General features: G+C 43.9%; 2 protein-coding genes and 1 long non-coding RNA gene across 5 annotated transcripts in view; 1 reads left to right on the top strand and 2 right to left on the bottom strand.

Moving 5' to 3' along the window:
- Window positions 1–5,598, bottom strand: part of stx16 (syntaxin 16) — a 15,009-nt gene extending 9,411 nt beyond the window's left edge. For 2 of the 3 annotated variants that reach the window (XM_017708424.2, XM_017708423.2), the window contains exon 1: window positions 4,993–5,596. In XM_017708424.2, coding sequence (XP_017563913.1) covers window positions 4,993–5,073 — 81 coding nt within the window. In that variant the 5' untranslated portion in view covers window positions 5,074–5,596. Of the gene's footprint in view, window positions 1–4,941 lie in introns of all 3 variants that reach the window. The other variant, XM_017708420.2, reaches the window with a different exon arrangement.
- Window positions 5,599–10,786: 5,188 nt separating this feature from the next.
- Window positions 10,787–11,342, top strand: LOC108433673. The gene is made up of 3 exons (XR_001858314.2): window positions 10,787–10,883; window positions 10,967–11,090; window positions 11,178–11,342. It is a non-coding gene; the product is annotated as an uncharacterized LOC108433673 (long non-coding RNA).
- Window positions 11,343–11,442: 100 nt separating this feature from the next.
- On the bottom strand, window positions 11,443–15,564 carry LOC108433669. Its single transcript, XM_017708386.2, has 3 exons — window positions 15,396–15,564; window positions 15,080–15,317; window positions 11,443–12,564 (listed from the first exon to the last, which is right to left on the bottom strand). Exons 1-3 carry the CDS (start codon window positions 15,489–15,491, stop codon window positions 11,936–11,938), a joined length of 963 nt encoding a protein of 320 aa, XP_017563875.1. The 5' UTR covers window positions 15,492–15,564; the 3' UTR covers window positions 11,443–11,935.
- Between the last annotated feature and the right edge of the window lie 1,224 nt (window positions 15,565–16,788).

Below are 16,788 nucleotides of genomic sequence, written 5' to 3' on the forward strand. Positions count from 1 at the left end.
TTTTTCTTCTTAACTTAAATGTTACCCAAACAACAAGCCGAGGGTAACAAAGGACATTAAAGCTCTCCTCAACAAGAAGAAGAGGGTCTTCAGAGCTGGAGACAGAGTGGAGGTGAGAACGATCCAGAGGGAACTGAAGACAGCTATCAAAGAGGCGAAGAACATATATAGGAGGAAGCTGGAGTGGAAACTCCAGCAGAACAACATGAGAGAGGTTTGGAATGGAATGAGGACCATCACCAGCTTCAGGTCCAGCAACAACAGAGGAGTAGAGGACCGTATGGATGGGGCCAACAAGCTAAACCTGTTCTTTAACAGATTTGACACTGCAGGCTCTGTCCCTATCCTGACTCCTCTGCTGCCGGTCCTTAGCAGCCCATTCCACTCACCCCCCCTTCCCCTCCTGATAGCATGCCCTCCTCCTGTGCCAGCCCATGGCAGTGGCACTGACATCCCATGTCATGAAGACCATGGAGAGGCTCGTCTTGGATCAGCTCCGACCCATAGTCCAGCCTTTTCTGGACCCTCTCCAGTTTGCCTATCAGCCCAGTCTGGGAATTGAAGACACCATCATCTACCTGCTCAACTGAGTATACACTCACCTGGATAAGCCAGCCAGCACTGTGAGGGTCATGTTTTTTGACTTCTCCAGTGCATTTAACACCATTTGGCCTTCTCTTCTGGGTGATAAGCTCACAGTGATGCAGTTAGATGCCCCCTAATGACTACCTGACTGGCAGACCACAGTATGTATGCCTGCAGCACTATGTGTCGGAGTTCCACAAGGAACTGTCCTCTCTCCCTTCCTGTTCACCCTCTACATCACAGACTTCAGCCACTGCACTTGCCCATAAGAGACTTGCCCATAAATCAAAATTAATGAGGAGAGAACCCAACCCTTGGTCAAGATGACCTAGTGTGCCAGGATAAGGGAAGTATATAAAAAATATATATGCTGATATCCCTAGGAACAAGGGTTCCTAAGAAAGCTAGAAAAAAAAAAAACAGATCTATTGGTAACCAAGGTGATTTGATGTATCAAAAAAGGTGGGGTGATGAGCTCGCCCCCGGGAGGGGTGATGAGCTCGCCCAAGAGTGGTATAAAACGTATATTTTTTGAAGTGTCTGTACATTTTAGCTTTCGGGCACCATTGTGTCACATTGGAACTAATAAAGACGGCATTTTCTCTCCTTCGATCCGAACCTGCGGCTGGATTGCAAGATTGACTCCACTTTTCTTTAACTTTTGCAAGAACGCTTTTTCAATCTTTCAATCAAACAGATTAAATTAAAACTAAAACTTGGATTTAACTTTAATTAATTAGTAACGTTTTTCCACATTGTCCAGGACTGGTGGGCTGAAGACGAGGAGGTCCGAGTCCCGACACAGTACTGTTCATATGTGTAATAATAATTGTGTGCAGTAACTCAGAGGTACAATAATTTTAGCTGCCTTATACTAGATGTTTAATATTTATTATCACAGTCACCGCCACTTTACTGTATTCATAAAAATCTCATGTACATTTGGCAAATTTCTCTTTGTTTTAAATTATTAAACCATAATATTTGTGTTTATTCTTTCACATAAATGGGTGCAAATGTAACAAATGCAATTTCCCTCTGGGATCAATAAAGGATTCTGATTCTGATTAACGAGCTCTTCCTGAACTAATGAACTAATTAACGAGCTCCTCCTGAACTAATGAACTCATTAACGAGCTCTTCCTGAGCTGAACTGGGTTTGTTAGAGCAGGAAAAACACACCATACTGAGCGCTGCTACTGCATTACATGGACTGAGAACCACTGATCTACACACAGTATCTGTCAGTGAGATCTGAGGAGAAAACCCGAGAGACAAAACAAAACCCTTTCAGGAACGTCAAAGCATTCCGGTGCTACACACACACACACACACACACACACACACACACACACCTCACACACAGACAGACACGCACACTCCTCACACACACACACGCACACACCTCACACACGCACACGCACACACCTCACACACAGACAGACACGCACACTCCTCACACACACACACACCTCACACACGCACGCGCACGCACACACACACACCTCACACACAGACATGCACACGCCTCACACACACAGACATGCACACACCTCACACACACAGACATGCACACACCTCACACACACAGACATGCACACACCTCACACACACAGACAGAGAGAGAGAGAGAGAGAGAGAGAGAGAGAGAGAGAGAGAGAGAGAGTGTGGCAGTGTGTGTGTGAGTGTGTGTATGAGTGAGAGAGACAGAGAGAGAGAGAGAGAGAGAGAGAGAGAGAGTGTGTGTGAGAGAGCAAGAGAGAGTGTGGCAGTGTGTGTGTGTGTGTGTGTGAGAGAGAGAGAGAGAGACTGTGTGTATGTGTGTGTGTGACAGTGTGTGTGAGTGTGTGAGAGAGAGAGTGTGGCAGTGTGTGTGTGTGTGTTTGTGTATGTGAGAGAGAGAGAGAAAGAGTGGCAGTGTATGTGTGTGTGTGAGAGAGAGAGAGCGTGGCTGTGTGTGTGTGTGTGTGTGTGTGTGACGATAAACGCTGCTGTATTTTTGTGGTGTAAACGTCTGAAACTGCTGCCACTCAGGATCATTACATTACTAATACATCCTGATTAACTGTGAATCCTGACATCATAAAGAGACCTTAACACAGACCTGATGGAGCAGCTCAACTCCAGCCCTGAAGATCTCCACACAGTTTACTTCTGACCATTCAAGGCCTTCAGAAGCACCTGGACCTCAGACCCACTCCAGGAGTTTCAGTCTCCAGGACGGAAAGCTGAGTGCCGCTGGTGTGAGATGAACATCACTCATACGGCTGAATTGACACTAACGGTCTCATATTCTGAAGAGACTCCAGTTCAGACAGACGGAGCTCAGACTCTGAAACACGGATATTCAACAAAACCATCTACAACACCATGAGGTGGATCTCTTTGTGGGACGCAGTTCTCATTTCCAGACACTGATCCATAAGTTATACTTACAAAAGTGAAATTTGGATGGATCTGTACAATCAAATTAGTATAAAAAATGGACCAAGTCCAAAATATAATGGTTCTTAATGATGGGTTCTGGGTTTTTACTGATGGTGTTTTGGTTTTTATTGATGGTTTTGTGGTTTTTACAGATTTTTGTTGGCCAGAGTCCACATTTCAACCCTATAGAGAAAATTTTGGCCCAGTCCAATTTCTTATTTTTAATCTCTTAGACCTGAGCTACAGGGCAGTGGTTGAGATCTTCCCTCCGAAATGGGAGCCTCAAATAAACAGAGCATCACTTCATTAACAGCTGCTAGCGCTGCTCTGTGGGCGACCCTGCCCGTCTGCAGTGACAGCAGAAGAGAGTATAGCTGCACATTCCTTACATTTAGGGAATCATCGTGCCTCGTTAAAAACTCCTGAGTCTGCTCATCAGCTAATTAGCAAGCCATTCATGAATTGAGGATAAACGCTGATCCCCACGGCACTTTGAGCCAGAAGGTCCCCAGTTTGGCAAGCCTGCACTAACATAACTGGGGTTGCTGTATTTCCGACTGGGTGGCCCTGCTCTGGGGTTTCCAGGTGTCTCCCTTATTGGAAAACTCTTCTGATGATGTCCAGATGTGTGTCTGCATTAATGCCCATTTGCAGTCCAGGCGATGAGCATCACTCAACAAAAAATTACATAATACACTCAAAATGTGTCTGCTGGGCATCACAGACCTCGTCACACACATAAAAAAAACTGAACGGGCGCAGACGTCGTTGCTCTCTGATTGGACAAAGTCAAACTTCCAATTCTGGATTGTTGCCGTGTTGATAGTGTGTTGCTGTGTGTTTACGGTCTTGCTGCTTGGCTACTTTCAGAAACGTAATGGGTTGCCAGCTATTCAGAACTAGGATCAATATTCATTCAGAAGACAATTTGTTTTCATTTTCTAACCTTTTTTCCTCGGCTGTAGAAAACTCACCAATAACAGTGTCATTTCCCCCGAATAGCTTTTACCCTAACCGGAACTTTTGGGAAAACTGCAAATCTGGCAACCCTGAGTGACTCGCAAAGAAGTTTTGAGTGAAACACACACATATGGAAAATAAGCAATGTTCTTAGTTGCCATAGCGATGCTGCAGATTAAGGTCTTGCTTTTACTGCAGTTTGACTGCATCAGCCGTTTTCCGATGTTTCGTCGCTGGTGCTGGACTTTAATAGCCTGCAGCGCTGACCACTCGTCTGTCCACTCATCCGGACTATACATTAGCCTTTAATGTCCTATTGGAAACTCAGCGCTTTAGATTTTTGGATCACTCATTTTCACCTTATTGGACTCGTCAGTAAACTCAGGCCACTGTGTTTCTATGGCAGCCGCTGAGTGACGTGTGTTCAGCTGTGACGTTGCTGCATTGATACATTCCATCCATTGCGTCACTGTGACCCAACAGGTCCTGATCTGCGCATTAAAGGAGAAGCTGGAAGTAAATCTTTCCCACGAAGACCAGCCCGATCCTAAGTATTGATCGTTTCGCTGATGTCGCTCGCGGTGTTGGTACTAATGAACAATAATCGAGGTTCTGCAGCTCCTCCTCGGCTTTCAGTCACACAGCAGCTCAAAATCAGGCAGCGTTTGTTGAAGCACCATCAGCTTTCAACAAACAGAGGTTTACAGGACAGACAGACAGACAGACAGCTTTAACTCTTAGACACGCAGCTGAAGCCGGTCTGTGCGAATTCCTTCGTTCCACCTTAAATGGTACAGCAGCTACACTCAGTGCAGAATGGCGTGTAAGTGCTAAACCATTTAAGGTGGAACGGTAAATTCGAAGAGGCCAGCTTCAACCTCTTCTAACACAGACACACACACACACACACACACACACACACACAGCAAAGCAGATGTATTCACACAGAAACGTGAACGTTAGACTCACCGCAGCACTGCTACGTGTGTTCAGAGTGCGGCGGGGCTCGTTTGTACTCACTTGCTCTGCCAAAATCTGCCGGTTTTGGATCGCATTGTTCCGCATTAATAAGAAGGCGTCGGTCAGGCGCCTAGTTGCCATGGCTACTGCCTTTACCGAAGAGCCGGTCAGCCGGTCAGCGCGCTCTAACAGCTTTTCTACCGTGAAATCGTCCCTGATCACCGGCCAACCGACGGCGGCGTCGCAGAGGGAGCAGACAGGCTCAACAACCGACCAGCGATCAGCTCCGGTTCGCACTGACCGGCCGCTCCCTCTCCGACTGGCCGCGCCACAGCGACTCTGAACGCGGCGAGAAAACACACATTAGACGGTAAACCGAGCCGCTTCACCGCGGAGCCGTCCGGCCTCCACCGACACTACACATAAATACGAGCTCTCCAAGTCACTTCCGCCTAAGACGGAGACGCTCCGGATGACGGAGAGAGAGCACAAACACGAGAAAACACAGCACAATAACAAGGGATCCCGACTTAATTAACCAGCAACCAGACTCACAGCCAGCGAGGTCTTATTTTATCTAGGTCAGTTCTTATTGTATCTAGATCAGTTCTACAGCACTATTAAACTGTAGCGGTTATAATGTCGGTATTTTGTGCTTTTTCTCGAGTTGCTCATCTCGCATCTGTTTACACTCTTCGCGCACAGTTTCCGAGGGAACTACGGCGCCTCAGAGGAGCCAAACGCGAACAGCCCGGAGAACGAGTGGGCGTAATCAATGGGCGGAGACACTGGCAATCATTTCCTGCATCGGCCAATCATATAACAGATTGACTGTCAATCAAAGCTTGAAGTTGAAAGATAGTTTGAAGTTGCCTTAAATATCACCTAATTCCTTATTTCAGTTCAATACATTATTATGACTATTGTTTCACTTCATTTCATTATAAATTATATACATTATATAATAACTGTGTACAATAGGTGTATTGATGTTATGTTATGAAATTCCTGCTAAAGGGGTTTGGCACCACCTGCTGGTTGGTCAGTGTATTACAGCCTCTGTATATACAGGTGACTGGACGCAGCCTGGGCAGTGGAGTGTTTGCACGCTGTCGTGGTGAAACCAGCTTCGTATGTTCAGCTCATAAAACTGTAAATAACTTTGTAAAGTGTTATAGTGCTCGACCTTTGTCCCTACTGGCTTGAAATGTACTTTTATCATCTGATATGTTCTTACACATTATCAATCCACTTACTCTGCACTAACTCGGCAACATTGTAAATGAGGGACACCCTCAGAGTTCTCCGAGACTAAAAATAAGGTTGACCGATCGATCGATTGAAATAGACCAATATACCCAGTTGGGAGTTTGGGGGCTTTATAAGAAAAGGCTCTTCCCCCAGCTGCAGACTTATGAACTCTAGGAACTATTAATAATCCAGCACTCTGGGATCTGAGTAGTCGTAATGGCTCGTAATACACACACGATACACATAATACACATATATATGCACACACACACACACACACACACACACACATGATTCGTTACTGTACTTAAGTAGTTTTTAGTGTATTTTGGCTGATGTTTCTCTATTTTGGGAGATTTGTTTTACTTCAACTCTACCACATTTAAAAGTCACATATCTTATTTTTTACTCCACTACATTGTAGTTATAATCTGTCATTCATTTTGGTTTATGTGTGCATGTGTACAGATCAAGGTTAATGCACGGGTCACCGCTTGTTAAGCCATGCCATCGGGCCTTCCAGTCCCTCCGTCTGGGAGTGAATCTCCTTTTATTTGTTTGTTTGAAAATTGTTTCTAGTAGATGTAGTTGCATTAGGGCTTAATTTATACTCGATTCTTCCAACTGCATCGCAAGGCAAAGGACAAAGAGGCGAAGAGAAGTGTGCACCACTAGACTGAGCAGGGCAGCCTCAAGGCCTGTCTTGGCCCATGTTTTTCACCCATTCATTCTCCTTCCCACAACAGCAAGTCAGAGAATGAACAGGTGTGATGCAGTAGATTAAGAAATTTTAGGACACATCTGTAATGTACCTAAGAGTCATCAGATGTTTTGGCTTTTGAAACTATACTAGTTTTTATTTGCATACCGGGAAGACATCCAGGATTCTTTTGAGGATTTACCTCCATCCAATATTTGGTTTAGGTTTAGGAATAGGGGAACATACAATGACTTCCCCCATCAACTGTCATCTGACAGCTGTGGTTAGATAGGAAGTTCAAGGGTAATGCACAGGCCACTGCTTGTTAAGCAATGCCATTGGTCCTTCCAGTCATTCTGTCTGTTCCCATCTCCTTTTATTTATTAATTTATTTATTAGCAAATCATTTCTAGTAGATACAGTTGCATTAGCGTTGTATTTACATGTGATTCTTCCAACTGTATTGCGAGGCAAAGGACAAAGAGGCGAGGAGAAGTGTGCACCATTAGACTGAGCAGGGCACCCTCAAGGCCTGACTTGGCCCATGTTTTTCACCCATTCATTCCCCTTCCCACAACAGCAAGTCAGAGAATGAACAGGTGTGATGCAGTAGATTAAGAAATTTTAGGACACATCATCAGTAGTGTACCTCAGAGTCATCAGGTGTTTCAGCCTTTAAACACTATACACTTTCGTCTGAAGCGGCCAGCCATAGGTTGATCAAGCCTAGGCTTGTGTCCTATGTCAAATTTATTTAATAAATGTCTCTATTATTTATGTCTCTATTATTTAAAGGGTAAGGAGTTTTTATTATGATTATCATGATTAGTATCATTAAAACGCTTGTGTGTTACATTTTTTGTAGTTATTTTTTAGCTTTTTTCTTTCCAAATGTGAATTTTAGTAGATTGTTTTATGTTCTGTGGTATGGTGTGTGCTGATAGAAGACTGGGCGCTCATTTAAGGTCTGTTTGCCCCAGACCACCTTCCCTGCGTGCTGTCTTAGTGGACCCAGAGAGACTGAATACTTACCCCCTGCCCAACTGACCCTTTGTTAACACCGCTAGGTTGCCCAGGTCAACCAGGCAAGACCTGTGAATTGGGTTCATCTTGGGGTGAGCCAGCCATGAACAGATCACTGTCCTCAGAAACCCCAGAGACACCAAAGTCATCATCATCATCATCATCATCGTTGACCGCTAGTCCAGACAGGGTCGCGGTAGCAATTGGGAGAGCTGGGAGGATCCCAGGTGACCCTGTCCCTTGCAACTTCCTCCAGCTCATTCCCGGGGACCCCAAGCCGCTCCCAGGCAAATTTGGAGACATAATCCCTCCAGCGGGTCCTAGGACGACCCAGGGGTCTTGTCCTGGTAGGCCGTGCCTGGAACACCCCCACCGGGAGGCGCCCAGGGGGCATCCGGGTCAGATGCAATATGCAGTCTCCATGCAGATGGAGTAGCAGCTCTACTCTGAGCTCCTCCCGGATGACCGAGCTCCTCACTCTATCGCATAGCGTGTAGCCCGCCACCCGACGAAGAAAGCTCATTTCCGCCGCTTGTATTTGTGATCTTGTACTTTCGGTCATTACCCACAGCTCATGACCATAGGTGAGGGTTGGGATGTAGATCGACTGGTAAACAGAGAGCTTCGCCTTTTGGCTCAACTCCCTCTTCACCACTACAGTCCGGTAGAGTGACCGCATTACTGCTGCCGCCTGTCCCAGCCTACGGCCGATCTCACGATCCCTCTTCCCGTCACTCGTGAACAAGACCCCAAGATACTTAAACTCCTCCACCTGGGGCAGGTCCTTTCCCCTTACCTGGAGTGGGCATGCCATCCTTTTCCAGGCCAAGACCATGGACCCATGGACCCATGGGTCCACTCTCCCATGGACCCACCATCCGTGCGAGAGGTGCTCATGGAGGTCTGGTGCAATGTGGATCGGGTGGCGGGGACCTTGGCGTTCTGATCCTCAGCTACTGAAACTGGCTCTCAGAACATGGAACGTGACCTCTCTGGCAGGGAAAGAGCCCGAGCTAATGTATGAGGTGGAGAGATACCAACTAGATATATTTGGGCTCACCTCAACACATGGCAGGGGCTCTGGAACAGACTCTCTTGAGAGGGGTTGGACTTTATTCCATTCTGAAGTTGTCCAGGGTGAGAGATGTCAGGCAGGAGTGTGCTTACTCATAGCTCCCCGGCTCAGTGCCTGTACGTTGGGATTTTCTCCGGTGGATGAGAGGGTTATTTCCCTGCGCCTTCGAGTCGGGGAATGGGCTCTGACTGTTGTCTGTGCTTATACACCAAATGGCAGTTCTGAGTACCTGGCCTTCTTGGAGAATCTGGAGGGGGTACTGGAAAGTGCCCCCTGTGGGGACTCCATTGTCTTGCTGGGTGACTTCAACGCTCATGTGGGCAATGACAGTGAGACCTGGAAGGGCGTGATCGGGAGGAACGGCCTTGCCGATTTGAACCTGAGTGGTGTTTTGTTATTGGAGTTCTGTGCTCGCTACAGTCTGTCCATAACAAACATCATGTTCAAACACAAAGCTGTGCATAAGTGCACAGGGCATCAGGCCGCAGTTCATTGATTGACTTCGTAGTTGTGTCATCAGTTTTGCGACCATGTGTTTTGGACACCCGAGTGAAGAGAGGAGCGGAGCTGTCAACCGATCACCACCTAGTGGTGAGTTGGATCAGATGGCAGGTGAAAATACCGGACAGACCTGGCAGACCCAAACGAGTTGTGAGGGATTGTTGGGAACGTCTGGCAGAGATCTTCAATTGACAGACATTGAGTCTGTGTGTGTGTGTGTGTGTGTGTGTGTGTGTGTGTGTGTGTGTGTGTGTGTGTGTGTGTGTATATATATATATATATATATATATATATATATATATATATATATATATATATATATATATATATATATATATATATTTAGTTTCCAGTCTTCAGAACCACAATAGCACAGATGAAGCCGACCTGCCCAAAGCAAAGCAACAACAAGTACACAACGTGTTTATCCACCCCTTCACGTACAGAAGTTTTAAGTGAAGACCTTCACTACTCTGGCATTGATACAAACAAGGACTGTACCTCACACACACATCCATGGCCCTTTTCTGAGAGTAGAACAGATACACTCACAGACACAAATGTTCTACTGATTACACAAAAACACGCCATACTGCGTCCACTGCCATTTCAGTGGACATTCCCACACGTACAAACACGGCCCCCTTGCTGACACAAGCATGGACACACCAACAGACACAAATGCACACCCTACCAACACAAACATCAACTCTGCCCCAAAGGACCCTACCTGTGTTTTTAAAGAGGTGGAAAGTATCCTTCCGTTCAGTTTTGGGTGTAGGAAAAAAGGTATGTACTTGCAAACCAAATTATTTGAGGGATTATTTGTGCCTTTTGATGAATAAATACAAAGCAAGTAAACTGATAGGAGATTATATTGATGGTGTAGGAGTATAAAGTGACTAAGTTTTAATGCTGTATGTTGTTTAATCTAACATCTTTCCCAGTAAACATACCCAGTGTCAGTTGGACAGGTCAGGCGAAGAGTTGGGCCCCCAGAAAACATGTCTTTGAACTCAATGGTGGCCTATTTGTGGGTGGACAAAAACAAAAAGATATGCCTTAAAGAGGAGCTTAAAAGCATTGGAGTTCAACCAGGGCCAACAACATCAGTGACATCAGTGTGCAGCAAACTGTCTGAGGGTTCTGTGATCACAGAATAGGAAGCCCTAGACTCGAGGTACTTCAACGCTGTTCCTGGAAGGCTAGGGTCCAGCGCAGTTTGGTGACTTCCCTGCTCAAACACACCTGATTCAACTCGCCTGTTAATGGTCAGGTTTAGTAGAGGTGTCTGAACAGGGAAATCACCAAACTAGACACAGGCTCTAGGGATAGAATCGAAGAACTCTGTAGACAAAGGCAGATGCTTTAGACACATCAACACGCTAAATTTAAAGACAGGTATTAACACACAAATAACTGGGTGGTCTTTATCTTTGCTGTCAGAAGTGGTCCTCCAACAATGTCCATTTTATTCCTTGAAGGTGAGGCAAGACACCTCAGCCAAAGTGCTGGCCGATTTGCTGCAAACACCATTAGGTTCTCGGAAGTATCAGTGGTTGACCATAGTAATCCAGCAGTTGCAGCTGAAAAATTTCATGAATTCAAGTAAGAAGCTGTCTTCTAACTTAAGTTGTAGGCTAAGCCTATTTTATCTTTATCTGTTAATCTCTTCCATTTCATTTTGTCAATCAGGGACGGCAGAGGGCTGCCGACTCCATAAAAGCAAGCAGTCAGGATTTCAACTTGGCCTTGCATGGTTTGAAATGGAGCATGCTTGACACATACATGAACATTTTCAACAAGTGTGTAACCCAAGACAAGGACAAGCTTCAGAGAAACAGGTTTTAACTGCACTGTTCACTTGAAAAAATGAGGTTAGTGAGTAATTTTTTGTTTTAAACCAGTGTTCTAGTTAATGTAGTGTACTAAGACACAGTTTGGTTGGTATGATGAAATGTATTTGAATTCAGAGAGTTGAATAACAGTTAAAGCAGAATGTAATCTACAGAAACAATTTTTGTTCTGTTATGTAAGGCTAAATGTAAAACTTCTCAGCTGGAAAAATGTGTTTTTAAAAGTATAAATAAATGTACTGATTCTGAAATCACATAGAATATACCGCTCATAAACTGCTGAACTACAACTGCTTTTCCTTTCATTAGTTAATAAACTCCTAAACTAGAACATCCCATTCACTTGAGTGCTGTTCTGTTTGAGCTTCCTGTAGACTGTATAAGGAATATTTCAGGACACTACTGACCTCTAGTGGTTGTTTCGCCACAATTACATGCTTACTTCTACAGTCAACACTATATGAGTCACTTTATTTTGTCCTCACTGCATCATAGAAGGGAATTTAAGGCTCTTGTTCTGATTACCAGAGAGAGGTGAGAGGCATCCTAAAATATACTCATGATGGGCTCAGTAGGCCAAGCAGTCATAAGTAATGACTATGGAAGCTCCTCTATTGTTTCCTTATGTAAGGTCTCAAACACAGATGATCCTGGGTCGAGAGAAAACACCAGCTCAGTCACATCACATCCCCCGACCCTCACCCACCACCAGACCCACTTTGTCAAGGCCATTCTGTTCCCCCTACTGCCTCCCACCATCCTCTCCCTGAGGAGCTGAAGGTTCCATAGGAAAAAGTGTAAGGCAGGCAAGCCCAGCAGGCAAACTGCCAATGTGACTGATGCTGCCACTAGAGGGCGCCCACCAAAGTCCAGTATACTGTAGATATAGGGTCGTCCACTGAGGTTGGTGCAGCCAGCCAGCCAATAGATAACAACAAACGCCACATAGAGGGTAGCTGCCAGAAGAGCATAGAGGTAGTGGTAGAGATGGACAGGGGTGGAGGACAGGAAGACATCCAGGATGGTCTGGACACTGTTAATCAAGTGGAGGTTGATATTGAAGGCAGTGAGAACGTGCGGAGAGCTGGGGTAGCTCAGGATCCAGTACAGGAAAGACACACAGAGGGAGAAAGAGCCCACCACAGCATGTAGGAACCACTGCAGGGAAAGGCCGAAGGCCAGCAGAGCTGGGAGAGGTAATGTCCCAAAAGACTCCTCACTGCCACCTAGTGAAAGGGAGGACTAGATTAATGGTTTGCACAAGATGGTCATATTTTAGTTTATAAAAACAGTGAAGTCCAGTGTGTGTCAACCCTCTGTCTTGACCTTGTAGCAGTTCTCTGCCCCAACACACTTCATATAAAGACTTCTATTATTAAATGGGAATTCCACCAAAAATGTCTGCATAATTTAGTGGTTGAGATGGAAGAGAGGTTCAGATTGGTTTGATGTGAAATGGTTCATTTTAAAGAAATTTACTGACTCAGATTTCTTTACAGTGGTGGTGATAAGAACCAGGGGTTGTGATGTCTAGAGTGCAAATTAAGACATAGTTACTATTCAAAACCACCAGTGTACCTGCATATGTCTTCTGATTTTTTTTATATGTAATGTTGATGATGGTAAATTAGTGGTAATTCTGAAAAAAAATTGTTTCCTTTGGGGACTATTTTACTTTACAACATCCTGCTTGTACCTCTCCGCCATGAAGGCATGAAAGTTAAAGGATTCAATATGTTTCAGGCCAAAACTTATAATTAACATAGTTAACTTATAGCTATAAGTTAACATAGTTATCTCAAAACTACAGTGAAACAATGTCTCAGGCTCCAGGCAGCAGATTCACCTCCACCTCATCTAATAATTTTCTGTAAGGAAACTTTAAGGGGAGTTAAACTGCTCAGGCATCTGGTTCCTATCACCACTACTGTGAATAATTTTGGCTCAGTACGTTTCTCAAGAATGGAGCAGTTCACACCAATTTACTCTGAATAGCTTTGTTTCCATCTTAAACACTTAATTACATAGAATTTTGAAATATTGGTAGAATTCCTCTTTAAGCCCATATTGAGCTCCATTAGGGCAGTGGGGCTCCAGGAGCAGGGCACGGAAACACTGCTGTAGACCACAGGAAGGATGGATTACAGATCGGGCCCGTGCTCTGACTGATAGGGGCCTCAAGGAGCCCTCAGGTCACAGGGCTCAAGGAAACTTATAGACTTGTGACAGTCCACTGCAGGCACAAAACTCACATGAACAAACTACCCTTAAATATGTGATACCAAATAATTAAAATAAAGACCTTTGCCGCATACCCTGCCAATACAAATGTGCATTCATCAAGCAAACTGGTCACAACTCCAGCCATGCTCAGTTTTAAAATGTTCACTGCCCTCAACACAGCTGATCCAACTGATAAGCTAATTCAATTTCAAGCCCTTCATGAGCTGGTGAGCTGGGGCAGGTAAGAGTCCCCAGGACTAGACTCAAGAACCCCTGTTCTATCCACAACCAGCGCTAGGATGTAATGGACTACAAATATTGATAATACATATGCAGAACACAGAAATTAACTCGCCGTATTCAGTCCAGCTTACATTTTGTAAAGACATTATTCAGAATTAAGTTAATTTTTGTTTTTAGGCGAATACTTTTAGAATAGTTACACACTGAATTTAAAAAAGAGAGAGAATTTTTATTAACTTTTTTAGAATCTGTTGCAAACATGCTCATTAGACAAATGCAACAGAGGACCTCAATTAACAGTTTCTCTACACTGAAGTTACTACTAAAGCCTGAGTAGACTGATAAATCAACGTGATCAGTTATTAATCTGTGTTACTGAGCTCTGCTAAAGCCTGAGTAGACTGATAAATCAATGTGATCGGTTATTAATCTCAATGTTACTGAGCTCTGCTAAAGCCTGAGTAGACTGATAAATCAATGTGATCGGTTATTAATCTCAGTGTTACTGAGCTCTGCTAAAGCCTGAGTAGACTGATAAATCAATGTGATCGGTTATTAATCTCAGTGTTACTGAGCTCTGCTAAAGCCTGAGTAGACTGATAAATCAATGTGATCAGTTATTAATCTCAGTGTTACTGAGCTCTGCTAAAGCCTGAGTAGACTGATAAATCAATGTGATCAGTTATTAATCTCAGTGTTACTGAGCTCTGCTAAAGCCTGAGTAGACTGATAAATCAATGTGATCAGTTATTAATCTCAGTGTTACTGAGCTCTGCTAAAGCCTGAGTAGACTGATAAATCAATGTGATGATCAGTTATTAATCTGTGTTATTGAGCTCTGCTAAAGCCTGAGTAGACTGATAAATCAATGTGATTAGTCAGTTATTAATGCCAGTGTTATTGAGTTATATTGAGGGAAACTAATATTCTCAGTAGTATACATGTTTGCAAGCATTGGTGTGGTACAGAACTCTTGCTCTGGGGTTCCTGTGGGAGAAGCAGTGGACTAAAACAGTCTTAGCAAAAACAGTCCAGCGCTCTCAGACCTAAAAAATACTTAAGTTTTGAAATGTATTAATGGAAGAATGACACGAAAAAAAAAAAACTGCTGACTAGCAATAGTGAGGAACAGTGTGAATTAAAAGAAAAAAAATGATGTAAATATATTCTAAATATTTTCTGAATACATTCAGTACAGTGTATTCAGTATTCAACCATTACATTTTTTACCCAACCCTGTCCACAACTGCAGTCAGTCTTCATGACATGTCTTACCCATGGTGACATCCCATGCCCTTTTTTTTCGACAGAAGAGCCTGACGTGTATGAAAGCCCAGGCCAGGTTTAGTAGAGCCACAAGATAATAGAACCCCAGAAGTATGTATGAAATGTGGCTGAGGAAGATGAGAAATTTGGGTGTGTTGAAGATCCGGGCTGTGTACACACACCAGCTGACTATGTTGGCCAGCATACAGCTTCGGTAGACCAGCCAAACAGATGGAGGAATATTCCACTGAAACACACAAGAAAGTTCTGTTCAGTAATCCTCACAAATGACTATTGTTATTACGCGATTCAAAAGAAGCCTCACCCGTGGTTGAAGCAGGACTTCGGGCCTAGAAGGGAAAAGATATAGTTTCCCAACCTTCCACTCTTCCTTCCAACTCTGTGTCCACCCAGCTCCCATCTCTGCAGAGAATTTCACACCCTGGTAAGTTGTGAGCAGAATTTGCACAGACACTTACAAAACTCCTCCAAATCTCTACATGCAAAGGAAAGACCAGGGCTTGGGAATTACAGCCTTCTTCCTGCAACACAGCTGGTCAGTGACCGGCTAGTCAGTCAACTCAAGAACTACAGGGCCTCACAATTCTACATATTAGCTTCATGTTAGGAACTGGTACAAGAAAAATAAAGCAAAATAACCGACCTTTGCTTAAGAAGTATCCACCAAGATCTGGAAAGCAGGCACTTTCAAGCAGCGACTGAGTTCTTAAGGAAAAACTACACCTTGATATTTTCTAATAACTCAGTCGTGACTTTGGTTGGCGTAATTCGTGTGTGTGTGTGTGGCAGCTGGACACTGAACCGCTTGTCTCAGCTCTGACAAATCAAATAGCTTTTTTAAACTGTACTGCAGGCCATAATTGTGTACATGTGAATCTCACATTTTGTTTAGTCACCACTCATAGCAGCTGGAGATACTGTGGTCCAAACTAGCACTGGCCAGTACTGAAAATGTTATTCTAGACATTCCATATTTGGAATAATATTTTCAGGATTTCCCCACTGGTGAGACCTTTTACAGTACAACAGCACTGTGTTGATGTCAGAGACCACCCTCATTCAATTTCCTATCAAAACAACCATTAAAAGATGGTCTACTTTTTTTCCCAGAGGAACAATGAAGAATAGGAGATCAAAGGAAAAAAAACAAAAAACAGAAGTTCAACAATCCCTGCAAGGCCTAGTATAGCATCAAAACTGTCTTCAGATAAACAGCACTTAAAGCTTTCATTTTTCAGAGAGGAAAGAAAATCAAGCTTTACTTGTATCAGATTTAAAATAAATAAATAAATAATTAAATCCACAGGTGTTTCTGTCCATCCTTCCACTGTAAAGACAACTCAGCACTATGGGTCTGAAAGGATGAGTAACTGTGAAGAAGAAAAGATATGTAGAAAAAAAATGGAAGCTGTAATAAAGGCAGAGAATGGACACTGCACAGTAGCCACGATTACATGCGGCCTTATAATTGGTTAACAATCTGATTAATAGCTCAATCGAAACGGAGTACGTCCATACACCTCAGTCAGAATAGGCCAGTCCGATTGAGGCCATTCGCAATACATTTCCTATCCGGCTGAATGAGGTGGGTAATCCTGTAAAGTCTGTTAAATAGAAGAATAATGTAAACACCTGTATCTGATTACACTCCCAAAGCGAAAGTTGAAGTCCGTTCTGCATGTGCGTCGCATCATAGT

Source organism: Pygocentrus nattereri, chromosome 26, assembly GCF_015220715.1.
Source record: "Pygocentrus nattereri isolate fPygNat1 chromosome 26, fPygNat1.pri, whole genome shotgun sequence".
Taxonomy (NCBI): Eukaryota; Metazoa; Chordata; class Actinopteri; order Characiformes; family Serrasalmidae; genus Pygocentrus; species Pygocentrus nattereri.

What these genes read in the sequence shown, in the direction of transcription:
- LOC108433669 (XM_017708386.2), bottom strand. Translation starts at nt 15,491, where the DNA reads ATGGGAGCTGGGTGGACACAGAGTTGGAAGGAAGAGTGGAAGGTTGGG. An exon ending in AAGTCCTGCTTCAACCACGG is followed by an intron (nt 15,318 to 15,395) that starts GTGAGGCTTCTT and finishes TGTGTGTTTCAG; the next exon opens with TGGAATATTCCTCCATCTGT. An exon ending in GGCATGGGATGTCACCATGG is followed by an intron (nt 12,565 to 15,079) that starts GTAAGACATGTC and finishes CCCTTTCACTAG; the next exon opens with GTGGCAGTGAGGAGTCTTTT.